The sequence below is a fragment of the Aotus nancymaae genome, unplaced genomic scaffold (assembly GCF_030222135.1).
Source record: "Aotus nancymaae isolate 86718 unplaced genomic scaffold, 86718_ANA_hifiasm-v0.15.2.pri h1tg000057l, whole genome shotgun sequence".
NCBI lineage: Eukaryota > Metazoa > Chordata > Mammalia > Primates > Aotidae > Aotus > Aotus nancymaae.
Window position 1 is genome coordinate 26,895,671 of NW_026988471.1, and position 27,000 is coordinate 26,922,670.

General features: G+C 36.4%; 1 protein-coding gene across 4 annotated transcripts in view; it reads left to right on the forward strand.

The window, feature by feature from the left end:
• BABAM2 (BRISC and BRCA1 A complex member 2) overlaps window positions 1-27,000 on the forward strand; it is a 457,075-nt gene that overhangs the window by 20,763 nt on the left and 409,312 nt on the right. For all 4 annotated transcript variants that reach the window (XM_064363957.1, XM_064363959.1, XM_064363960.1 and 1 more), the window contains exon 3: window positions 23,807-23,883. In XM_064363957.1, coding sequence (XP_064220027.1) covers window positions 23,807-23,883 — 77 coding nt within the window. The remainder of the gene's footprint in view (window positions 1-23,806; window positions 23,884-27,000) is intronic.

Here is a 27,000-nt window from a genome sequence, read left to right on the forward strand (position 1 = left end):
GTGTACAAATATCTGTTTGAGCCCCTGTTTTCAGTTTTTTGGATATATACCCAGAAGTAGAATTATTAGATCATACAATAATTCTGTTTAATTTTTTGAGGAACTGCTATACTGTTTTCTTTCTTTCTTTTTAAAAAATAATTTCAACTTTTATTTTAGATTCAGGGGATACATATGCAGGTTTGTTACAAGGGTATATTGTGTGATGCTGAGGTTTGGGGTAGAATTGAACCTTCCACATGGGTAGTGAGTGTAGTACTCAATAGGTATTTTTTTTTTTTAAACAATTTTTTTTTTGAGACAGGGTCTCATGGGTCTCACTCTGTCTCCCAGTTTGGAGTGCAGTGATGTGACCGCAGCTCACTGCAGACTCGACCTTCTGGGCCCATGCAATCCTCTTACTTCAGTCTCCCAAGTAGCTGGGACTACCGTACATGCTATGACATCTAATTTTTTGTATTTCTTTTGGAGATGGGGTTTTGCCATCTTGCCCAGGTTGGTCTCGAACTCCTGGACTCAAGCCATCCACCCACCGTGGCCTCCCAAAGTGCTGGATTACAGGCGTGAGCCTCTGTGCTTGGTCCCAGTAGGAATTTTTTCAACCCTTGCCTCCCTCATTTCCTCCCCTCTCTTGGAGTTCCCAGTGTCTGTTGTTCCCATGTTTAGGTCCATATCTACCCAGTGTTTAGCGCTCACTGATAAGTGAGAACATGCAGTATTTGATTTTTTGTTTCTGTGTTAATTCACTTAGGATAATGGCCTCCAGCTGCATCCATGTTGCTGCAAAGGATGTGATTTCATTCTTTTTTATGGCTCTGTGCTATACTATTTTCAATGGAGGCTGCACTGTTTTACATTCCCACCAGCAAGGCACAAGGGTTTTAATTTCTCCACATCCTCATCAGCACCAACACTTGTTCCTTTCTGTTTTTCTTTTTTTTCTAATAGTAATCCTAATGGGTGTGTAGTGGTATCTCACAGTGGTTTTGGTTTGTATTTCCCTAATGTTTAGTGATGTGCAGCATCTTTTCTTTATTGTTGTCATTATTATTTTTTTTGAGACAGAGTCTCATTCTGTCACCCAGGCTGGAGTGCAGTGGTGTAATCATAGCTCACTGTGTAGCTTCCACCTCCTGGACTCAAGCAATCCCCCCACCTCAGCCTCCTGAGTAGCTGGGACCACAGGCATGTGCCACTATGCTTGGCTAATTTGTTTATTTTTTGTAGAGACAGGGTCTTGCTATTTCACCCAGATTGGTCTCGAATTCCTGGGCTCAAACAATCCTCTTACTTTGGCCTCTTAAAGTCCTGGGATTACAGGCTTGAGCATCTTTTTATATGCTTATTGGCCTTTATATATCTTCTTTGGAGAAATGTCTATTCAAGTCACTTGCCCATTAGAAAAGTTTTTTTTTTTTTTTTTGGTATTCATTTTATGATTTCTTTATGGATTCTGAATATCAGTTCCTTATCAGATAGATATATGATTTGCAAGTATCCCATCCCATTCCATAGGTCACCTTTTTTCTCTGTTAATAATGCCTTTTAATGCACCAAAGTTTCACTTTGCAAAGTTTGAGGTACTTCATATATGTCCTCCAGTTGGTCAAATTTCTCTAGCCTGCCCCTCTGTTAGCATCGTCTTTCTGTGCTTTCTTACCTAGAAAGGTCAGAGAAGGCTGTGCTGAAATTGAGCCAGACCTTTCTATCACTAGTATCCCCTTCTGTGGGAGAGAACACCCATTTACCGCTGCACCTGCTTCTCCCATAGTAGAAGCCTTTTAATTGAGAATTAGTGACTTATAAAATATTACTCATTGTTATGATTATGGTAGTAGTGTATAGAACATGCTATGACATTGGTTAACATAAGCAGCTCTATATTGGCAGTAAGAACAATAATATAACAATAGCTGTTATCATTAATAGTGTTTCATTGTAAGTGCTTTGAAAAGTATTAGCACTTATAATCCTTCTAATAATCTCTTAAAGCAGATGAGGTAACTGAAACTCAAGTAAGTTACGTGACTTGTTCAGGGTTGCCTAGCTATGCCATTCCATCTATAACAGGTCTCTCCTATTATTTTCTGTACCAGAATCTGTCCTGTTGCCAATTTCAAGCTTTTATTTATTGTTTGTTTGTTGGGCCTATCTCCCTTAGTAGAAGAAAGGGGCTTCATCTGGCATAACAGCTGTGTCTCCACTACCTAGCATAGGACGTGGCACACTAAGTATAAAACTGTGAATCTGAAAGTAATGTCATGGTTCCAGGTTCAGGGCTGTTATCACAGTTATCTCCTAGGTTGAAAAAAGTCATTAGAAAGAATCAGAGAAACAGAAAAAGCTAGTTATTGTTACTTCCCTCACCTAGACATTAAAGGTTTAAACTCACTGATTTTTAAATTTAAAATCTTTTTATTGAGATATATATTCAGAAAAGTACACCAAATCATAAGTAAGTATATAATGCATTGAATTTTCATGAGCTGAACAGACTTGTGTAACTAGCACCCAAAACTCAGAACATTATCAGCACTTTGTACATCCTTCTTGTACTCCCATCTAGTGACTGACCCCTCTTCCCACGAAAGGAAAACTGCTATCCTGACTTTTAACAAAATAGGCTGATATGCCTTTTTTTTAAAAAAAAATAAAATGTAAATGGAATTTATACTGTACAAAATGGCATTTTGTGTGAGGCTTTGTTCAGCAGTATGTTGTGGCATTCTGTATTGTTGCAGATAGTTGTAGATCACTCATTTTTCTGGCTGAGCAATGAGTGTTCCATTGTGTAACATGCCACAGTTTATCTGCTCTACTTTTGAAGGGCATTTGGATTGTTCCTAATTGATATGGTTTGGCTGTGTCCCCACCCAAATCTCATCTTGAATTGTAATTTCCATAATCCCCATCTGTCATGGGAGGGACCGGGTAGAAGGTCATTGAATCATGGGGGCGTTTACCCCCATGCTGCTGTTCTTGTGATAGTGAATTCTCACGAGATCTGATGATTTTATAAGGGCTTTTTCCGCTTTTGCTTGACACTTCTCCTTGCTGCTGCCATGTGAAGAAGGATGTGTTTGTTTCCCCTTCTGCTATGACTGTAAGATTTTTGAGGCCTCCCCAGCCATACTGAACTGTGAGTCATTAAACCTCTTTCCTTTATAAATGTATAAATTACCCAGACTTCAGTATGTCTTTACTAGCAGTGTGAGAACAGACTAATACACTAGTTTTAGTCCATTTTGAATAGTGCCATTGTGAACATTCTATTACATGTCTTTTTGCAAATGTAGAATATCTATACGTGTTTGAACCCTCTGGATTTTAAGTTAAGAAGTATTCATAAATAGAATAAATATTTTAAAATTCTTTCAGTTCCATATTGTATGTAAGCGAAGAAGGTTAGGGAGGTTAGGAAGAAAGGGGTGGATATGGAGGGAAAGAAGGAAGACAGAGGAAGGACAATAAGATAAGAAGAGGAAATCGGGGAGAAGAAAAGATTACAGAAAAGGAAGGGTGAAGAAAAATGGAGGCAAGCATACAGCTGTGGGCTTTTAAATAAAATGAGATACTGAAGCTAAATTCTTGTCACAATCTTGAGCATGGACTTCAAGGTTTCATTACTTCTTGAAATGCAAGTCTCTCTTCAGGCCTCATCAGCTCCTCTCAGAAGCTCTTTGGCCTCCAGTTCACCTGTTTCTCCCCATCTGTACTGTTGGCACTCCATCTCTTTTCCTAACTAGTCCTAACCAGACTCTTCATAACTGTTCTGGATCTGATCTATTTTCTACCAGCAGCCATTTATATTATTACAAATGGCTGATAGATCATGTCGAGATAGAATGGGAATAGGACGTGGCTCTTCCATGTATTTTTCCTTTTCTTCTTGTTTTTGTAAAACCCACACCACTACTTTGCCTACACTATACCCAGTAACCCCCAAGCCTTTAGTCACACAAAGAAAATAGCCATTCCTTTATGTTGTCATAATGTTTAACCATGCCTAATTCCAGAAACTGGCCTTAGGAAATCCAAACATTGAACCAAGGTTGTGGAGTCTCCCACCTTGGGAAGGAATGCTGAACAATTGTTTATAGCCATGTTGCTCCTGGCCAGGGCACCAGGTGGCCCACTACTCAAGATAAACAATGCAACCAGCTATGCCGACCTGCACGTGTTCTACCTGTTGTGTGTGTACCTCTGATGTCAATTCTTGTGCTTTGCCTAAACAAAAAGAATCCCTACCAGTTTTTTCAGGGAACCAGCTATTGGATCCTTCTGCCTTCCCTCTGTTATCTCCCTTGGGCTTGAGTACCAGCCCTGAAATAAAAAACCTTGTCTGGGAAATCTACTTGGCTCTATGTTAATTTTTATTAAATGGAGAGCCAAAGAGCCTGTGATCTGTAACACCGCCACTTGTTCCAAATCATTGAATGGCTTCCCTTTGTGCTTAGGTTAAATCCCAAAATAATGAGTCATTATGTGATTGGGGTCTTCAACCTTGTGCTGTGTTGATATAACCTCACTGACCTTTTCATTTCTGAAGGGCTTCAAGCCCTTTTCCAAGTTAGGGCTTTTGCTCACCTTTTTCCTTTTTCTGAAACACTCTTTCCCTCCTATTATCAATTGCTTAATTTCTGTAATGCTTCAGATTTATCTTGAATGTAACTTTTCCAGAGAGTTTCAGAGGGTTCTTCTAGCCCTTGTCTAAATTATTAATAGATCTTCTGGCTGTGTTCTCTTACAGCATTATATTTTAGCACATATTACAACAGATGATTTACATAATTTTTTGTCTTACAGTAGACTTTTAGCCCGCTTTGGATAAGTACTATGCCTGTTTTGTTCAACTCTGTACACACTGTACACTTGTTGCAAGGTAGGCACTCAGTAAATACTTGTTGAAGCTTTAAGAAACTGTGCTCTAGGTGGACTGATCTCAGTGACCCACCACTTGGAAGTATTCTCCTGGCTTCCTAAGTGCTGAGCTGAAGTAGTACTGATTGGCACTGAATGACAAGAAGGTAGAGTCAGTCTATGGAATAACAGATGTGGAATGATTGTGTAAAAAAGTCCTTTTGTTTATATATATACACACACACACACACACACACACATCTAAATGTACAGAGAGGAATTTGGAAGGATCTTTAACAAACTCAGTACAGTGGTTAACTCAGGAGAGGGAAGGAATATGAATGTTGATGGGGTAATTGTTATCTACATTTCTGTATTATTAGCATTTTTTACAGTGAATTTTTCTTTGCTTTTGTAATTTGGGAAAAAAGTGAATTTGGCTTAAAACCAGTTTTTCCTATTGGACACCAAAGCGAATAGAAGGGGAAATTTGTATTGTTATTAGGAGAAAAGATAGACCTGGGATAGAAGATAGAAGAAATGGACTGGAGGGGGAATGAAATGCAAAAGAAAGCATCTTAGTCACTTCTCTGTACCCTTTCCAGTGTAGGCTTATCATCAGGCCTCTGTGTGTGAGTATATAATTTATATTGTAGAAATAATAAAACTTTCAATAACATTCCTGGAAAGAATATAAAATTGATTTTACTGTGAATTGGGTAGTGGTTATTGACTAAGGCCAACAATAGATTCAGAACTCTAAATAGATTTAATGACTATTAATTGTTTTTTATTAAAAAATGAGCAGGCAATGAATATAGCATTTGTGAATAGTGTAAAGCTCTTCTTTATAGGCTTTTTTTGCTTTCAGTACATCTGTGAAGAAAGTTCTTATAATCTCTCTCTTTCAAAAAATTTTAAACATATGAGGATGTAAGTCTCAGAAGTTAAAAAACTCATTCAGGGTTACTTAGCTGATAAGTGGTGGAAGACTGGACCAAATCCCAGATCTTCTCTTTCAGATATTATGTTTTTTTTTTTTTTCTGAAAAGTATTGGGCAGGAAAAGATAGGAATTACTTATTATATAGCACACTGTAGAATGGATTTCTTAGCCATCTACATTGTGAAACATCTTTAGATACGAACACTTAAAAAAATCCCAATTGGCCAGGCGCAGTGGCTCATGTCTGTAATCGTAGCACGTTGGGAGGCTGAGGCGAGTGGATCATGAGATCAGGAGTTCGAGACTAGCCTGACCACCATGGTGAAACCCTGTCTCTACTAAAAATGCAAAAATTAGCTGGGCATGGTGGCACATACTTGTAATCCCAGCTACTCAGGAAGCTGAGGCAGGAGAATCTCTTGAACCTAGGAGGCAGAGGTTGCTGTGAGCGGAGATCGAGCCACTGCACTCCAGTGTGGGTGACAGAGTGAGACTCCATTTCAAAAAAAAAAAAATTATTGAACAGAATTCAGATAGAAATTTGTTAGGAGATTGAGACTGAAACATAAAAATCAAGAATAGTGCAGTATTAAAAGTGATTCAGAAACAGTAGCTGTCAAGAATAGCAATATTTTCTAGGCCATAATTTATCACAAACATCTAAATTTCAGACTAATAGATAATTTGACAAGAAACTAGAGTATGGAAGAGGAATACAGTTTCATTGTTGGAACTGGGGTAGAAATTAAACACATGTACTTATTTTAAGTCTGTCACTGATTTACTTTTTGACCTACGTGCATAGACTCCTCATTCCTTTTTGTTTGTTTTTTCCATTATTAAAGTTATCGAGGAGTAGACAGCTTGAATGACTTTGCAAATCTTTACTAAAAGTAATGATATAATTATTGGCATTGTGGAATAATTTCTTACAGCACAGCACAATGTATTTAATTTTTAAAGAATAGCATTTATCATATTTTTGCATAATAGAGTGTCTTTTGGAATTGTCATTGGCATAGTTTTATAAATATGTTTATTATATCTATCTTTGTATGTATTAAGAAATTAAAAGAACCTATGAGTCAGAAAAGGATTCTGAAAACCAATGTAGTTCAAATGGAAGATTGGAAATATAGGTAGATTGCCATGAATGCAGGATGCAAGAGGCCATTACTTTAGATGTGAAGGCCTGGGATTTAAAACTGAGCCGTACTACCTTTAGAATTTCCAAAGGATAGACTGCCACAGATTATGCCAGCAGTCATGTTGCAAGACTGGGTGACCCCTTCAAACTGGCTTGTCAAATTTGTTAATATCTTCTTGCAAGGAATGAATCCAAGAATATGTTGGAGCTACATCTGGATGGAAATGAAATAGTGTTTCAGATTCTGAGCAGTCAGACAGATAATCTGATGATAAATTTTAGGCAGTGAACTATATTGATGTTGCTGTCAACTTAGTAGAGATATCAAAAGAATACTTGGAAAGAAATAAATTAATGTTTGTTACTGTTGTGGGAAAACCAAGATGAATAGGGAGATTAGAAGACATCAAAGTAAAGCAGCTTATCTTCATATCCGAGGACCTTCAGCATCTAAAGATTCTTTAGAAAAGTGTTTTTCAAACTCTTTGATGGAAGAGGAGATTAAAAAAAAAAATCCAGTCAGTTACCAACTGATACTTTTGTAAAATATAATAAAAATGAATTGCTAGAAAAAATTAAATGAAAAAGACAGGAAATACAAGGCTTGACTCTTTTATTAGTAGATTCATCAGACTTAAAATTACTCTTACACATTGCTGTAAAAGCTTTAAAATTCTTATCTAATTTTCTGTACTTTTCTTATTATGAATTAGTAATAATTTATAGATCAGAACTGGTCCATGGGCCTGTTCTCTTTGAATAGCACTATTCTAGAAAGGTTTCTATATTCAAATATTCCAGGAATTGGCCTTCTTAAGAATTCTATCTCAGACGGGCGACAGTAGTATGTTACTGATAAGTAATTCCTAACTATATATTAGATAATTGGAAATACTGCTGTTTTTTTTTTTTTTTTTTTTTGAGATGGAGTCTCGCTCTGTCACCAAGCTGGAGAGCAGTGGCACAATCTCAGCTCACTGCAGCCTCTGCCTTCCGGGTTCAAGTGATTCTCCCGCCTCAGCCTCCTAAGTAGCTGGGACTACAGGCATGCGCCACCACGCCCAGCTAATTTTGTAATTTTAGTAGAGACAGCGTTGGCCAGGATGGTCTTGATCTCTCGACCTTGTGATCCTCCCACCTTGGCCTCCCAAAGTGCTGGGATTACAGGCCTGAGCCACTGTGCCCAGACAGAGATACTGTTTTTTAAAATGAGTATGATAGATGGTTATACAAACTTTTCTGAAGATTACAAAAATTTCAGTTAGTTGGATCAGTGAAAAATCAGAGAGGACATTGGTACTTTGTCCATGCTTTACGTATATATACACACACCAAAGAATGGCTTTTGGGTAAGGAGAGAATGTTTATAATGCAGTCTTCTTTTGTCAACACTCTTATTTCTGTACATCTGTACATTTTGAAGATCACCTTTTTTTGCTGTTTGCTTATTAAAGCTGTAATATATTTATATTTTCTAAGTTGAACATCTTAAACACTATGCCAGTGATTTGGGTAACATTTCAGTTTTTCTCTAATTGTAACTGATGAAGATTTTTAATGACTGTGATAGGCACGTTGTCAATTTTTGTTAAATTCTCTTGTTACAAGAAAATATCATTTGCCATTTCAACTTTGTTTTATGTGGTTCATGGTAGAATTCATTTCTTATTAAAAACTTAATGAAGAACTAGTGTTAGCTTTAGTAGTCATATCATAGTATAATATGGTTTTAATCTACTATAGAATTACAGAATTCAGGACTGGAAAGCATTATACTCTAATGTTAACCATTAGATCTATGCGATCTATGAACCCCTCTAATGCTTCTCTGCCAAGTGACAGTTTAGGCTGTCCCTAAGTATCTCCAGTCACAGGGAAGCTCCATGAGTGCCAACACAGCCCCCTGGGCAGCTGATACTGTTACATAGTGCTTTTCTACATTGATCTGAAACCTTTTTCCTTGCCACTTCTACCTCTTGTCACGATACAGAACAAGCTTAATTGATCCTACATGTGAGTGAAGATAGCTATCATGTTTGATATTTCTGTCTTGTGTAGGCTAACATGTAGCCTTTGCTTCTGTCATGTGATTCGTGTTCTTCCCCATCTTTTTTGGCTTCTTCTGAATGTGAAGAAGACTCTATATTCTATATCCAGTTAGTCTCTATACTTCTTAAAGTGTAATGGAATGAAGTATCCAAGGAATAGTTTTGACCAAGTGTGGAGTTGAGTATTGTTATCTTCATTTTCCAGGAAGCTACATTCTGTGAGATTGTATTGGACAGAGTTGTGAGTTGCAAACCATTGATAACTGTGACCCTTAGGTGTGTTATGAAATCATTTTAGAGGGTCTTGATCTACATAAAAAACAGAATAGACTGGAACAAAAGTACACTTCTTGTAATAAAGCTCAGTATCATTGCATAACAATTTTGTTTTCAATTTATATATGAACACATAACACATGTGCACACATATGCATATATACATATTATTCAGTACAGATATCTCTTCTGATGGTGATATAAAATGGTGATATAAAAGTTGTGTCAAAAAGTTTGAAAGCCTCTGGTCTAGACTAGATGCTTCCCGTTCTTGTTTCTCTGACGGCTCCTTCTAGTCTCTTCTTGTTTGCAGCCTATTTACATGTCCCATCTTGACAGCCTTCTCTTTGTTTCCCTCTGAATTTCCTGCTGTGTAACAGCGAGGCATGTTGGGCTCTATTAGATTGGCTTTAGGACATTGGAAAATTATTTTACTGCTCTGATTAAGTCTTTTCATGGTTGGACCCCCTTGAGAATTTTTGTGGAATGCAAAAGTGGTAGCCCCGTGAAGAGGCGAGGAGGTCATTTGAAGTTTTTAGTTCTGAAAATTATTGCCCCAATGAAGTAAAGGGTTTAAGGAAAATAGTGTTTGAGATAGACTCTCCTCCTCCTTATTTTTTGGTTTTGCAATTTGTACTTTTGAATACTTGTGACAGCAAATGCTCTCTGTGTGCCAGGAACCGTTCTAAATACTTTATTTATGTGCACGAAGTCAGTGGATCCTCATAACAGCTCTCTGGAGCATGACTATTATCCTTATTTTACATATGAGAACACTGAGGAAGAGAGATTATTTAACTTGCACAAGGCTTTAGAATATATAGTGTATAACAGTAGCATCTCAAGCAGCAATCTAAGAATGAAATCTTTTCAAACTACCTAACAACCAAAAATACGTGGATGGCACGCTTATCCCATTACCCTGTAGTTCCAGATATGCTCATATAGCAGATGCTAAGTCTTTTCATAATCATTTAAATATAAGAATTTGAAGACATAAAAAACTTTTTTTTCTATCTTTAGAAGGCACTTTTCGGTAACAGGAAAGAGAATCCTTTAATGACACTTCAGAATCTGTTAATTCTTCCTTTTCCTTTCTTCCTCACTCTTCTATTATCTCATTCTCTATTTTTAGCTCCACCCTATCATCAGTTTCCTACTACAATACTCTCTCTCCACTTCTTCATTTTCTTTTTTTTTTCTTCTCCTCATCTCCCTATCTCCCCATCCCCGCTGGTTTTCCATCTGTTCTTTCCTTTACTCTGCTTTTGTACTCCCCACATTCATTCAAATTTATTTTTTTTATATAAGATAAGCATATATTGAGCACCAAGTAAGTGTGAGGCATTGTTGAGATACAAGAATAAATAAAGCATGTAGCATGAAAGCAAATCAGGGTGAGATCAAAGCTCTGGCAGTTCATTCCCTTGAGAATCTGAGCTATGGGAGCATGCCAAGGTAAATACTCCCCAGGCCTTCCCTATATGGATTAGGAATTTCTATGGGATTTACATAAATAGTATGCAAATGACATAAAATATGAGCCCCAGAGTTCAGAGAATAGGGAGCACATCCATTTAGGACATGTTTTGGATCAAGGCATAAAAACAGTGGCCTAAAAAGTTTACAGGAATATTTTCATTGTAAAAATTAGTAGTGTTCAGTATAAAAATTACTTCTTATAGAATAACACTCTAGATTGAATGTATGAAAATGGTATTTAACTTGGCCTTGTCCCTGGGGATCTCTTATATAACATTTATTGATATGAGTAATAATTACCAGCATTCCCACAGTTGGAATAGCAATCAGTCTAGGATGTTTCTGTAACTTGTTTGACCTTGTCCACTCCAGCTCCACCTTGCTCACTTGCAGTATTTATGAAATAGTTATCACGTACTTCCTAAGTGCCAGACAGGTATGCTGCTGGACAGTGAGGGATCCAGGGTTTAATGCTTTCTATTTCTTCCTAGAGTTTTCAGTCTAGCAGTGTCTATCTCCTAGGTTTTGCCCTTACTTAAAGACAATTGCCCATAACTATTTCTCTTCCTCACTTGGCCAGATCCAATGCCTTTTTAGAGGCCAGTTGTATTCCAGTGAACCTTCCTTGGTTACCCAAGCTAAAAGTGATTTCTCTACTCTCTTCTTCGATCCTATTGTGTTTATTTACTTTAACCACTAATTTGGCAATTAATCATGTTAATTGCTTTGTGACTTGTATCTATTGTTGTCTTGACTTGTTATTTAAATTGTGTTGTTTTTCACTTTCACAGTTGGATTTTTGTCTTCTCATTACAAGTTCTTGAGAATAGAGACTCCTTTGTATAACTCTTATAGCAATGATCACTCCAAACTTTTTTTTTTTTATTATGCACCCTGTCTTAGTCTGTTTGGGTTGCCATAGCAAAATACCTTAGACTGGGTAATTGATAAACAACAGAAGATTGTTGCTCACAGTTCTGGAGACTAAAAAGTCCAGGATCAAGACTCTGGTAGATTTTATCTGGTGAGGGCCTATTCCTCATAGAGGGTGCCTTCTGTGTGTCCTTCCATGGCAGAAGGGCAAAGAGGCAGACAAGTTCCCTCAGGCCTCTTTTATAAGGACACTAATCCTATTTATGAGGCCTCCATCTTCATGACCTAGTCAGCTCCCAATGCCCTACCTCTTAATACCAACACATTGGGGATTAGATTTCAGTAGGAATTTTGAGGGGACACAAACATTCAGACTATAGCACACCCCAAATCATTTTAATGTGTAGCTCTGCTACATGTATATTTAATTGTAAAAGTATATTTATAGATTATAAAACATACATAAAATATAAGCTAGAAATGATATAAAGATAAAATAAGCAATACCATAAAAATAATTTATATTACTTATAATGTGGTATATTTACCTGCCATACCTGAAAAAGAAATCTGAAAATATATGTAGATACCAATGGAAGAAATGTTTTTGTCATAAATTAAGTGTCCAGAAATGTGAGAATCTGTCTCTGGACTCTATTCTGTTTTACTGATTTCTCCATCTTTGTACCAACATCAATATTTAGTTACTAACATTTATAATAAATTTTGAAATCCAGTAGACGAAATTTCCTACCAAGGTTTTTCTTATTGTGGTAAAATACATATAATATAAATTTACCATTTAAATCATTTTTAAGCATACAGTTCTGTGGAATTAAGTATATTCATATTGTAGTACAATCATTACAACTATCCATCTGAAACTCTGTACCCATTAAACAATAGCTTCCTATTTCCCTCTCCCCTCAGCCCCTTGCAACTGCCATTCTGTTTTCTCTGACTATGAATTTGGCTACTTTAGATACTTCATGTAAGTGGAATCATATTGTCTTTGTCCTATTTTGACTGGCTTATTTCTCTTAGCATGAGGTCCTCAAGATGTATCCATATTGTAGCATGTGTCAAAAGTTCCTTCCTTTTTAAGGCTGGATAATATTCCATTTCATTGTGTATGTGTATACACACACACACACACACACACACACGTATATGTGGTACTGTTTATCCATTCATCCATAGATGGACACTTGGATTGCTTCTACCTTTTGTCTGTTGTGAATAATCCTACCAAGTTTTTCTTCTTCAAGAGAATCCGATCTATTCTAGGTTCTTGGCATTCTATTTGCATTTAGAATCTGCCTTCCAGATTCCAGATCAATTTAGGGAGAACTGACAACTTTTCATTATGAGTCTTTTTTATTGAGGCAGGGTCTCACTCTATGGCCCAGGCTGGAGTGCAGTGACGTGATCATGGCTCACTGCAGACTCTACCTCACTGGCTCAGGTGATCCTCCCACCTCTGATTCCCAAGTAGCTGGCATTACAGGCATGTACCACCATGCCCACTATTTTTTTTTTTTTTGTATTTTTTGTAGAGACAGGGTTTCTCCATGTTGCCCAGGCTAATCTCAAACTTTTGAGCTCAAGTGATCTGCCTGACTCGGCCTCCTAACGTGCTGAGAGTATAGGTGTGAGCCACTGTGCCTGCCCTCATGATGACTCATCTAATCCATGAACATGATATCTCTGTTTATTTATTTGTTTACTAATTTTCTTCTTAATAATAGCTTTCTGCATAGATCTTGCACATCTATTGTAACATTTATTTCTATATATTTGATCATTTGATATTATTTTAGGTGACATCTTTCTGAAAGTTTTATTTTCTGACTGTTGATGGTGTATGGAAATATAATTGACTTCTATGTATACTCTAACAACTTTGCTAAACCCACATATTAATTCCAATGGTGCATATGCACATTTATAAAATTTTCTATGTGCACAGTCACATTTTCTGCAAAAAAGTAAGTTCTATTTCTTTTTTTCCAATTTTTACACCCCTCATTTCTTCCATCCTGGCTAGGACCTCCAGTACAATGTTGAATAAAAGTGATGAGAGCCTGTATTCTTGTTTCATCCTCTATCTCAAAGAAAAAAAATTCAGTGTTTTATTTTTAAGTATGATGTTGCTTTAAGTTTTTTATAGATAGCCTTTATTAGATTAAGGAAGTTCCTTTTTATCCCAGTTTATAGAGAGATTTTAAAATTATGAATGGATGTTTAATTTTATCAGACACTTGTACTTATTGAGGTAATCCTATTAATTTCCTCTTATTCTCTTACAGAGTTAATTAAATGCACATATTAGAAAAAAGAAAGGTTGAAAATTAATAAGCTAAGGATGTATCTGAAAAAGTTAAATGATTTTTTTCCCCTTCCTAGTTAGCTGTTAAAAATAGTATGTGAGCCCATCATTTCTACTGAAACCATATTATAATTTAAACTACATTTTTGTTATAGGGACACCTACCAACATTTAAAAATACTTCCTACTCTAAAGTAGAGTTGAAGTTTATCATTTATAAATGGAGATACGGCATAGAAGCTGAGAATAACAGTTGACGCCACATGAACTGGCAAACACATTTTCTTGAATATTTTAATTTTGTAATTTTAAAAACATTCTGGGCTGAGTCACTTATTTTGGTAATGGCATTTTGGAATTCTATGCTAAGAATTAAATCTATCATTTTCCTGATAGGGTCTAGCCATAGTATTTAGTCTTTAGAGATAGAATATACTTGATGTATCAAGAGTATCATATGTCATCAAATATATAGCTCCATTCCCCTGAAAAATAGTGTACAAAATGTATCTCAGTGCAGTTTTGTTGTCTTCTTGTACCAATTTTAATTCGTACTTTTTGCTTGTAAAAGGGTCTAGGACTTGACCTTGTGGATTTTGATCTAGCCAGTTAAATGGGATATAATTATAGACCTTTCAAGGCTGAATATGTAAGATTTCGTGAATCAGTTCAGATGCCTTTGCAGATAAAATGCGCATGTTATACATTATTTAAATTGATGTTAAGATACCCTTTGTCAGTCTTCCAGCTTTTTTACTGCTGCATCCAGTCTAGAAACTATGATAATTTTTGAAACTAAGTAATTGATAGCAGATTTAATTCAGAGAAAATAAATTAATTCTAAAAGATGAAAATGTAGTAGTTAAATTAACAATAATTCACTGTAATATGTGACTTAGTAGTTATTTAAAAGGCAATTATTGATTTTTAAGCCTATTTTATTTGAGAGTCACTTGTTATTTTAGGTTGCCAAAGTTGAAGACTTCCTTCTCAGCTGACGTTAAATATTGTTGGTTAAGCACAAACGTCACTAGAGGTTTGTGACAAGAAAACAGGAAGCTATGTAGGACACATGCCAAATGGTAAATTAATAGTCAGGGTAAAGGAAACTGACGTAGACTCAGGGAAGGAACCCTGGACTCATCTACTTTGTTCTTCTTAGGTTGCTTGAAGAATAGAAATGGTCTAAGTCATTATTTTTTCAAGACAGTATATCAAAAAACAGGGTTAGCCCTATTAAACTAGAAAGAATAAATTTTCTTATATTTTGCATTATTTTAAAACCGGTAATGTTTTAAATGTTGTAGAATATCTTCTTGTAGCTTTGTTACTCTAGATTAATTCTTGGCTATCACTAAAAAAGCTATAAAATGTAGTAAAATTTGCCTACTTTTATTTTTTATAGTGAAACCTTAATAATTTGAGTTGGATCTCAGTAACTAGGAACAAGTGATAATTTAAAGAGGAGTCAAATCCAAATTTACCTTTCATTTTTTATTTAAAGTTTATTTATTTAAAGCATTTGTTAAATCAATTAGCAGTGTCATCATTGTAGAGTCTATGTCATTACGGGGGCCTTGTTCCCTCTCTTGCAGCCTTGATTTACATGTTTACAGTTTTTGTACTTATTACTGATAAATAATTTTCTTTTCATTAGAGCACATGTAATAGAACCTCTTTTTGGCAATATTTTGTCATCTTTTACTTCTCATTTTTTTAGGTACTTAATAAAATGTGTTTTGTTTTGTATTTGTTGAAAACATTTATGGTTCACTATAAGATTTATAGTTATAAATCTTTATACGTCACTAATTATAATTTATAATTCACTAATCACAAGATTTCTCATTAATCTGATGGTTTTCTTTTAAATTATTAAGAGATGGTTTAATATAGTAATTAAGAAAGTGGGCCATGGAGGCAGACACCCTCGATTTGGATCCGAGCTCTGTCACTCACTAGCAAGTTACATAGCACCTACATGTCTCAGTGCCCTCATCTATAAATTGGAGGTAATAACAGCACCTATCTTGGAAGTTTGCTGTGAGTTTAAATAGTTTAATGTAGTTAAAGAACTTAGAATAGTGTCTGCCGCATAGTAAATGCCTGACAGATATTAGCCACTGTTATTTGTTTATTGTGAAAATAGAATAATTTTAGGTAATAAAGTTTAAATTCTGAGTTGTGTGTACAGCTCTTTAAAGGGAAGACCTTCCATAAATAATCATACTTTTGCCTTTCTTGGAGGTAAGGATGAGCACATCACACCAATTCCAGTTAAATCAAGTCTTTTTTTTTTTTTAATCATAAAAAGAATACAACACTAGGAGTCAAGATTTATGCATTCATTCAGCAAACCTTTATCCTCGTACATAGATAATCGTTGGAGTGTTCACCTCCTAGATATCAGTGCTAGACACTGGAGATTTAAAGATGTCTAGGCCGTGGAGACTAAGTTATGGTTAGAGTGTCCTGAATGTGGTTTCCAGTCCTAGAGTGCCTGTGAGACCCTTTGCTCTTTGATATCGTCATCTGTAAAATGACAGTTCTTGAGTTTAGTTTATGAGTGTTAGTAATATGCTAAAATTTCATCAGTGCTGCATACTTAGCACTGTGCTAGGTGCCATACTAGGACTTATTTAAAAAAGAGTATAACATAGTTCTTGACACTAGAATCTTATGATCTGGTTGGGAAAACAAGCCACAATGAGAAAAATAGATAATACTGGGAGTCACATGATTAAATGTAAAATAAGAGACTCAACAGATGAGAATACGCAAAGGTTCTTTATTGCGTCAATGATTAACTGCCATTTCTGTAATGAAGTACTAGACTAAACTACCTCCTTTGATGCTATCAAGAATTCCCACTTGATAATTCCTACTTGTGTAATCTGTATAATGTGAGTTTAACTCCCTTTGTTCACCCACATGTTAAATTTTAAAATAGTGCATTCCCGGTATATTTAGGTAATTTCAAATTGGTAAGAGAGACATTTTTACAGCATAGTTTTTCATCCAAAAACCCTTTCTACACTCTAATGCCAAGATATGTTTTTTGTTCTTGTTACTGCTATATTCCTAGCACTTAGTGCCAGACACATAGTGAGCACTGATGAAATATAGTTGAGAGACAAATTTGAAATTAGACTTAACTGTCAGCAATTTTAAAATAGTTTTAAAATAATTTTTAAATTAAAAGTGATTCAATTTGGAATATTGGCTTTTTCAACCTTGGCTTTAACTATATGTGAGGACAAGTTGCTATTCTATAAATATAACTTTAATATAGCCAGTAGCTTTTTCTTTACTAACTTTTTCATACTTGTATGAGGACCTAGCTTTCTAGCTGAGTGAATTTCCCTGCTTTATTAGTTATCTGTTACTGATTTCTGACAGCAGTTTCATGGGAGACCTTAAGCTAGAACTGCCCAGCCAAGCCATTCCCAAATTCCAACCCAAAGAAACTGTGAAAGATAATAAATGTTAGAAATGTGAAGTTCCGTGATGTCACAATATAAAGGCTTTCATATGCTTTACTTGAAGACTATTCATCAGTATATCAGCCTGAATTCCTTCCTTCTGAAGAGGAGTGAAGTACTTTAAAAGAAAAAGATAAAATCAGGCCATCATAGCCAAGTTTTTGTAGTTAAATAGAAAAGGGTTGTATTTAGCCTTAAAATAGTTTATAATTGTGTCCAAGAACCATGGCTCTTGCCTATAATCCCAGACTTTGGGAGGCTAAGGCGGGAAGATTGCTTGAGGTCAGGAATTTGAGACTAGCCTGGGCAAAGCAATGAGACTTTGTCTCAAAAAGATAAAAAATTGAGCTGAGTGTGGTGGTGCACCTGTAGTCCCAGGTACTTGGGAGACTGAGGTGGGAGGATTCCTTGAGCCCAGGTGTTCAAGGCTGCAGTGAGTTATAATTGTGCCATTGCACTCCAACCTGGGCACTAGAGCAAGACACTGTCTCTTTAAAAAAATTATAATAGTAAAATAGTTTATAGTTCATGTTCATTATAAAAATCAAACAACGTAGAAAGCTGCTGGGTGCAGTGGCTTACTCCTGTAATTCCAACTCTTTGGGAGGCTGAGGCAGGAGGATTGCTTGATCCCAGGAGTTTGAGACCAGCCTGGGCAACATGGTGAAACCTTGCCTCTGCTAAAAATACAAAAAATTAGCCGGATGTGGTGGCATGTGCCTGTGGTTCCAGCTACTTGGGTGGCTGATGTGGGAGGATTGCTTGAGCTCGGAAATTTGAAACTGCAGTAAGCTGTGATAGCACTACTCCAGCTTGGGTGACAGCAAGACCTTGTTTCCAAAAAATCAAAAAATGCAGAAAGGTAATTAGAAGAACGCTGTAAAAATCATTTCAAATCCGGCCACATTTTGGTTAATCTCCTTCTGAAATCTGTTTATGTGTATAGATATACATACTTTCAAGTATCCTTTTTCCATAAGTGGAATCATACTGTTTCCATGTATTTTTAAAGCTTTTATACATTATCAATTTTTAACATTACCATGGGTTTAGAATTTACTAAAACTCCCCTTAGTGCTGTATGATGTTGGAAAGATCACTTACTTGAAGTGGGGACGGGCGTGGGTAATATCCCCCAAAGCATAATCAAGTCAAAATGATAATCTCCAGTTAGCTTCAGGTCTTCTGTTTTGCTGAGAGGAATATACACATTTGGGGCCAAGAGTCAAACTGTTTAAGGCAACAGAGGAAAGCTCTTTTAAACCCATGCTCTTTTTTTTTTCTTTTTTTTGAGACAGCTTCTCGCTCTATTGCCCGGGCTAGAGTGTAGTGGCGCGATCTTGGCTCACTGCAACCTTCATCTCCCGGGTTCAAGCAATTCTCCTGCCTCAGCCTCCAGAGTAGCTGGGACTATAGGCATGCACCACCACACCCAGCTAATTTTTGTATTTTTAGTAAAGATGGGATTTCAGCATGTTGGCCAGGGTGGTCTTGAACTCCTGACCTCAGGTGATCTGCCTGCCTCAGCCTCTCAAAGTGTTGGGATTACAGGCATGAGCCACTGTGCCTGGTCCCCATGCTCTTTTTTGGTTAACAGAAAAATGGGTACCCTCCTTTTGTGCAAATTGAATTTTCACAGTAAATTAAAGAGCATAACCAAACCAATTTTAGACAGAGGTATCTTAAGAAGAGGAAACATTTTAGTTTAATCTTAGGAGAAACATGTCATTGGCTTGTTTCCTATAAACCTATTTATCCTAGGTAATATAAGGAAGATTGAATGTAACATATGTTAATTAATTTGCCCAACATTTCATTGGAAAATAAGCTGAGTGCCACTCAGGAGAAAGAGGCCTACTAATGGCAACTTTCCTCTGTTGCCTTGGGCACTTTGGCTCTTGGTTCCAAATTTGTATGTTCCTCTTAGCAAAGCAGAATCCCTGCAGATAACTGGAGATTATAATTTTGACTTGAGGGTGCTTTTAGGAATTATTACTCCCTATACCCCTCTTTTCCATTCCTACTCAAGTAAGTGATCTTTCCAATATCATAAAGCACTAAGGTGAGGTTTTGTAAATTTTTCTTCTGTATTTTCTGTGACATTTTAGTGGCCCTTATAGATTGGCTAGCCCACTCATTAACCTGACTATTTCCATAGAAGATTTGGAGGTCATCTCACACTTTAAACTCTTGATTTCCTTTTCCCTAAACACGTACCAGTCAGCCCTGTTTAATAAATTCATTTGTCTCATCTCCACTGCTGCTACCCTAGTCCAAGGATCCATCATCTTTCTTTCTTTCTTTTTTTCAGATTCAAAGTGGTTATTATTATTATTATCCTACCTGCATTGGGTTTTCAGTCCCAGTGGGGATTGAGAAACCTGGTGAGACCAGTAGCATCCCTGGGAGGTAAACACAAGACTCATCCACATTGCTCCCAGCTGCCCTGGCCTTCCTACAACTCTTAGAGGTTTGCAGTCCCTGTTCCTCATAGCCAGCTATGTAGTGGTATCTTTCCCTGAAATAGTAGAGACTTTGGGCAGCATCCCGTTCCAGGTGGATAACCACACCCTGAAACACTTCTCTCCATGACTGAAGGTGAGAGGCTGAAGGGGATGGTCTCTGCCCTCTGTGGCCCTGTGTGTTCCTTTCCAGCACCGTTCTTGCTCTCATGTGCCTGAGTCTGGAACTCATCTGCCAGGTGGGCTACAGTCTGCTCAGCCCCCACATCACAGAAGACTGTCTCCTCACCGAAGACCGTGAAGTGAATGTTTACAGAGCAGCAGCATTATCACTGCACCAGAGTTAGAAAGTGGACAGGCAAGGATCTCTGTAGATAGCAGAGAAGTAGGTAATACCATCTACAAATGCATGTTGGTTTTGCGCCATCATTTTTGACTAAAATGGCCTCCTATCTGGTCTGGTTATGTTCATTTTATCTCTTACGGTCTTTTTTTTTCTATACGGTAGACAAAGCGATATTTTAAAAACATAAATATTTTTACTCTTCTGCTTAAAGCCCTCCTTTGTGCTTGGCATAAAAACTGAATGAATTGCAACTGCTTGCAAGACCCTGTGTGATCTGTCCCTTGCTTTTGCCCCTCTCCCTCATTGACTATGTCCTAATCTTTTGCTCTTCTCTCCCTCATTTACTGTGCTCTAGCCGCATTGCTGAGATATATCAAGGTTTCTTCCCCAGATGTACCAAGCTTGTTCCTGCTTTCACACCTTTGCACCAGCTGTTTCTTCTGCCCGGAATGCTCTTTCCCAGAACTTGGCATGGTGGGCCCCTTCGTGTTATTCAGTTTTCAGATTTCACCTCCTCCAGAGGTCTTCTTTGATCTTCCAGTGTAAAGTAGCTCCTGCTTCATTGCAGCACCCTATATTATTTTCCTCATAGCATTTAGCAATCCTAAACCATCTTTATATGTTTGTCTCTTGTTTATCATTTTCTTCTTCCCTTACTAGAATTTAAGTACCATGAGACATGGATCTTCTCTGTCTTGTCCATCCTATAATCCTAACACCTACAGCAATGCTTGATAAATCTTATCTAAATGAAAAAGATCAGTGAATGAACCACGGAGATAGAGAAATACACTTTTTTCTGTATAAAACTTTAATTTTTTAATTGACATATAGGAATTGTACATTTTTATGGGGTATGTAATGATGTTTTGATACATATAGTGTTTAGTGATACAATCAGATTAATTAGCATATCCTCATCTCAAACATTTATCATTTCTTTGTGATGTAAATATTTAATATCCTCCTTCTAGCTATTTGAAACTATTTATTATTGTTAACTATAGTCATCTACAGTGGTGTAGTACACTAGAACTTATTCCTCTTACCTTACTATAATTTTGTATCCTTTAGGAAATCTTTTCCTATCCCCACTAGAAATGTATCTTTTAATACCTTGAGATTGCTGGAACCAGCTGTTGATGTAGTAAGGGAGGAAGGCAACGTGGCAGGGCACAAAAACACTTTCCCAGTCCTGGTTAAAGTATATAATAAAGAGTGTGGCTTAACAATGAGTGTAACCATTCAGGAAAAAAACAATTTCTCATTGAAAAAGGAGTGAGTTATTCAAACAAACTGGAATCAGGTTAATTATGTGGATTTCCTGTACTACTAATAACTTCAGTCTTTAAGCTATGTAGTTAAATAATTTGATCCTGCAGGCCAAAAAAGATACTTGATCGTAAATGGTGTTTTTCATAATTTTAAAGCATTGCAGTTGAATGCAGTACAAGGAAAACTCTTAGTGTTCTTATAGGGTTCATAACAGTATGCTCATAATGACAGGATGCTCATTACCATCATTAGATTATATTTTATAAAGCTAGAATTTATGTTTTCTATAGTTTTTTAAAATAACTGCTATGTTGTGGGCTAGAAAAGATTATGGAAATATGATACCTCTAAAATATACTCCGAAGAATTTTTTTTTATTGAAAGGAAAATGAGAAAGTATTCTTAAAATGTGTAAAAAATAAAAATAGGTTACCATTCAATTGCTGGTGCAACTTTGTTGTTTAGTTTATAAACTGGTATTTTTATTGGCCTCTGAAGATAATGAGGAATAATCAACGTAGTGACTTATGTTAAATATATCTGAGTTAAAGTTTCTGTCTGTTTTTGTTTTCTTTCTTTCTTTTTTTTTTTTTGAGACAGAGTCTCACTCTGTTATTTAGTCTGGAGTGCAGTGGCACCATGTTGGCTCACTGCAGCCTCCACCTCCCAGGTTCAAGCGATTCTCCTGCCTCAGCCTTCTAAGTAGCAGGGATTACAGGTATATGCTACTATACCTGGCTAATTTTTGTATTTTTAATAGAGATGGGGTTTCACCATGTTGTCAAGGTTGGTCTCGAACTCCTGACCTCAGATGATTCGCCCACCTTGGCCACCCAAAATGCTGGGATTATAGGTGTGAGCCACCGCACCTGGCCACTGTCTGGTTCTTTTCTTTCACATTCATATAGTTTTGGGAAAAAGTAATAGTAAATCTAATGTGGGGTCTGAGTTAGTTTATTTAAGCCAAAATTTTTTGAATTTGTTTTTAAATGACTCTTGCCCTTCCAAGTCACTATGTAGGGAAGTTGTACATTTATTTCAACTATGCTTCCATTCATTAAACTACTTTTATAGGTTCTTTTTAAGAATTGCTTCACAGCCAGTTTTGGAATTATAAAACAAAATTAGCCTCCTTGCTTTAGTTTATAAATTAAAGACCTCATCTTTTTATAACAAAATTAAGCATATTACTTTCTCAATCGACTTCATATTAGTATTTTATTAACTCATGAAGCCTATGCAGTTGTTATGCAGTTGAACTTATGACTTCTAAGATCATAAATTATCTTGTACAGTAAATCTGTGACGAGCAAGAAACATTATATAACTTTGTGGAATAATAGACTAAAAAAAAAAAAAACCAGGCTGGGTACAGTGGCTCACGCCTATAATCCTGACACTTTGGGAGACAAGGTGGGAGGATCACTTGAGTTCAGGAGTTTGAGACCACCCTGGATAACATAGTGAGACCTCCTCTCTGAAAAGAAAAAAAAAAAAAAAAGCCAGGTGTGGTAGGCAGCACCTATGGTCCCAGCTGCTTGGGAAGCTGAAGTGGGAGGGTCACTTGAGCCTGGGAGATTGAGGCTGCAGTGAGCAGAGATTGCACCACTGCACTCCAGCCTGGGCTACAGAGCAAGACCTTGTCTTGAAAAACAAAACAAAACAAAACAAAAAGAAAACACCAAACTGTTCAGACCTGGGTGACTATCCCCTGCCTTTTAAATTTGTATTTTTCCTGAAATTGAGTGTGCATTGTACTTTCCTGCAGATGAAAGTTAGGGTGTGCCAAATCTAAAGGAAGCACCATACCTTTATGGAAGGAAAGAAAACCATCTGGTACCAGAAAAAGGCCAAAAGTGGGCTCTTTTTTGTACTAACAGAATGAAAGCTAAGAGTCCGTATTTAAAATATGATCATAAAACTATTCTTATTTTACACTTCTTGGCATAAGAATAGACATGTGCTTTGGATAATATACCTAATTTTAAAAGTTGAGATATGCTTCTTTGAGAGAAGTAGTTGAAACACACTGTTGGTGTGCTTCAGCTGGTTAGAACACATGTAAGTTTTATTCATTATGAAATAAACGAATTATTTGTTTTAGGGTAAGTCTTATTGTCTTGGCTTCCATGACAATTAAAGGCTTCTATTTTGTTCTATAAGCCAGTGTTTTAATCTGTTATGTATAAAGATCACTTTTTGTTTAGTATTATAAGTATATGGGTTTTTAAGTATGTTTTTAAAAAATATTTTCTTTCTTCTCTTTCTGCATTTTTTAAAGCTGCACATCATTGACTCCTGGGCCCAACTGTGACCGATTTAAATTGCACATACCATATGCTGGAGAGACATTAAAATGTAAGTAAACGATGACTATTTTACTTGAAATGTAGGTTACAGTGTCAGCTATTGGACTTTGTGCTTTAGTTTTCATTTCCTGCTGTTAGTTGCTATCTCCTAAGATATTGATCACTAGGATTTACCACTTTTCTTATCTGTCATTCAATTCTAGTTTGATTAAAAATAAGGCAGTTGGCAGGGAATAAGTTGTGGTTAAATAGGCATGCACAGAAATTCTTAATTTTTAGGCATGCTCAGTAATTTTTATGTGTTTTTTTCTCTATAGGTGGCTTACATAATACTCAATAAAGAGTCCATTGCTTTAGAATACCTGGCCATTTAGAAACAGTTTTTAGGTAGGAGTGGCTGCTGTTCATCACTGCTGCTAACCCCTGTGTGGAACCGCTGTGCCATGACTTGTCATTGATGTCTCCTGTTGTTTCCGAAGTATAAGAGTCCTACCTCAAAAACGCTTGGCATGGCTTGGGCATATCAACATGTTATACCCTTTACAGCAAAGATCAGAGATACAAATGGTATACAAGTGTTAGACTGGTAACATAGTGAGGGAAACAGGCTAAGTGTGGCAAATTGGGACACCTTGTCACCTAAGGGGAGTACCTCTACTAATTTATTGAGAGAAGGTGGAAATGTGAAATTTTACATGAATTCTGTCAATTTTAGATGTTGCTACTTTTTCAAAATTAAAAACACGGTGTGGGCCAATATTATGCAGGCTAAACTGAACATGTCTGTGGGCTGACTTGAGTTCCTGGACCACAAGTTTTTGATCTTGGATGGATAGTATGGAAGATCTGTCTTTGGACTTAGCCCACCAGCTACAGCAGCCATCAAGTCTGTATCAGCCTTTCTCTGTCACTATTAACCAATACTGAAGCTCTAGCCTAGTGTGGAAATCTCAATGGCTTTGGCTAGTTACTGTTGGTAATCTCACCAGGAATTTTCTCTCTTGAACCTATACTTGTGGTGAACAGCCTATTATTCTATTCTTGAGAAGAAAAATAAAGAACATGGGTATTAAACATGGGACAGATGGGTAAGCTGCTTTTTTGGCCTGTGGACCAGCGTATTCTACCATTACACGCCTGGAGGGGCCACATCTCTGTATAGTATTTTGTATTCTTAGTACTATATTCTGTAGAATCACTTGATGCTAATTTATCAAATGCAACATTAAATGAAAAATGTAAGATATGTATACTTGTCAGACTTGCATTATTAGACCATTTTCTAGAAACTGTTAAAATATAAAATAATTTTACCTGTCTGAAGTAGTAGGACAGATTCAGTTGCTACTGTTTTGAAAAATTATTAACTAAATTTAAAAGAAATTATCAAAGTAAATAATTCATGTGGTTAAAAATGTAAAAGTACTGTAATTTTTTGATACATGAAACCAGTAGTCTTCTCTCCCAGTCCAGTTTCCTGAGAGAATCACTTACAGATTCTAAAAATTGTTGAGTTTAGCTCTCTGGGGATGATCTCCATATCTTTAAATAATACACTTTGCCTCTGTTTCTTGCCTTATCAGTTTTAGACATTGTTATCTTTTGACTTCCTGTGCTGATACATGAAGCATCAGCCTATTTTCCTTATACCCCTTAACTCTTTCTTCTTTTCCTTCTTAATGTAATTATATCACCATTATTGGTTCCTGTGTTGGTTACCCTGTAGCTTAAAAAGTTTTACCTACTTTTTTTAATAGATCACTTTAGATGTTGTATTACACAGTTAAATGAATAGCCCCTAAGAATTCTTAGTAAGTATCTGGCACATAGTAAGTATTGTTATTACTTAAGGAGAATCTCTGTGCAAGAATGGTGAACACTTAGTGTAGTATACTTTTTAGTTTTCCATTAACCAACCATAGATAACTGTGTTTTTTGGCTCTGCATTTTATAAGATGAAGATATTGCCATTCCTTTAATTCCTCTTCCTTCACCTTTCAACTTTTGTCTTTGGTTATTTTCCTTTTGCATTTTCAAGTTTGGTAACTTACTGTTTGTTCTAAATCTGTAGTTGTCTTCTGTGCCTTGTCTATAAATTACTTGAATGATTGCCCTGTAGGCCTGTTCTTGCATAATTATTACTGTGAGATTTGCCTTTGGTATTCTTTTGAATTTGACCTTGTTTTGTAGAATCTATGTACCAGAGATTCTATGTTTTTGTAGAATCTATATATCATAGATTCTATATTTGGTAAACAGGTTACCTGCTTATCTTGCTGGAACCCCTTGTCAAATAACTTGCTCAGATTCCGTTCTCTCCACCCTTCTGCCTTTCCTTTAGCCCATCTGATAATTTTTTATTACCACAGACACAGTTGGGTATCTTAATTTCTAAGAGCTCTTTCTTGCACTGTTTCTCGTTCTCAGCATCTTGTTCTTATTTTATGAATATAGGTCCTTTAAAATCCTTCAAAGAATAAAATTTAGAGATTTTAAAAAAACGTTTTCTTCTGTTACCTGAATTATTTTAATTTTTCCTAGGGATTATATTTTTGTTTATCATATTTTTTCCCTCTTTTATTCTATAGGTTTTCTTCAATAAAAAGGCATTCATTTATGTTTAAGATAGACAATAAAATACTAATTGGGAGTTCTGAGTAGGTGAGCAAGAATTATGGAATGTGTGGATGGATGATGGGCCAGATGTGAGTCAACTGCTGTAGCTCTCCTCACATATTTTTTTCTATTTCTTCAGTGAGTATCTGGGGATACATACCTGGTCACCATGTCATTTTCAGGGGGTGGATATATTCCCTGAGGAGCTTTTGCTTACTTTCCGTGTTCTTAGCCCTGTGTCTCATTCTTGCCTCCCCTTACACTGGATACTCCTCATCAGTAGCCTCTTCCTCACATTATTGCAGGCCAAACCGTTTCTCTGCCCTATCTTGTCGAGTACTACACTTCCATCTGCCTTCTGCCTTCTAGCAATTTGCTAAACTTTCTCATCTACTGATTACTACTCTCTTCCCTTCCTCTTCATCTTCTTGTTTGGGATTTTATCTTTCTGTATTACTATTATTTAATGGGATTGGAGGGTGAGTCTTGGAGAAGAAATAAGTGTGTGTGGTCAGTCCACAGTCTTGAGGCAAAAATAACATGACTTCAA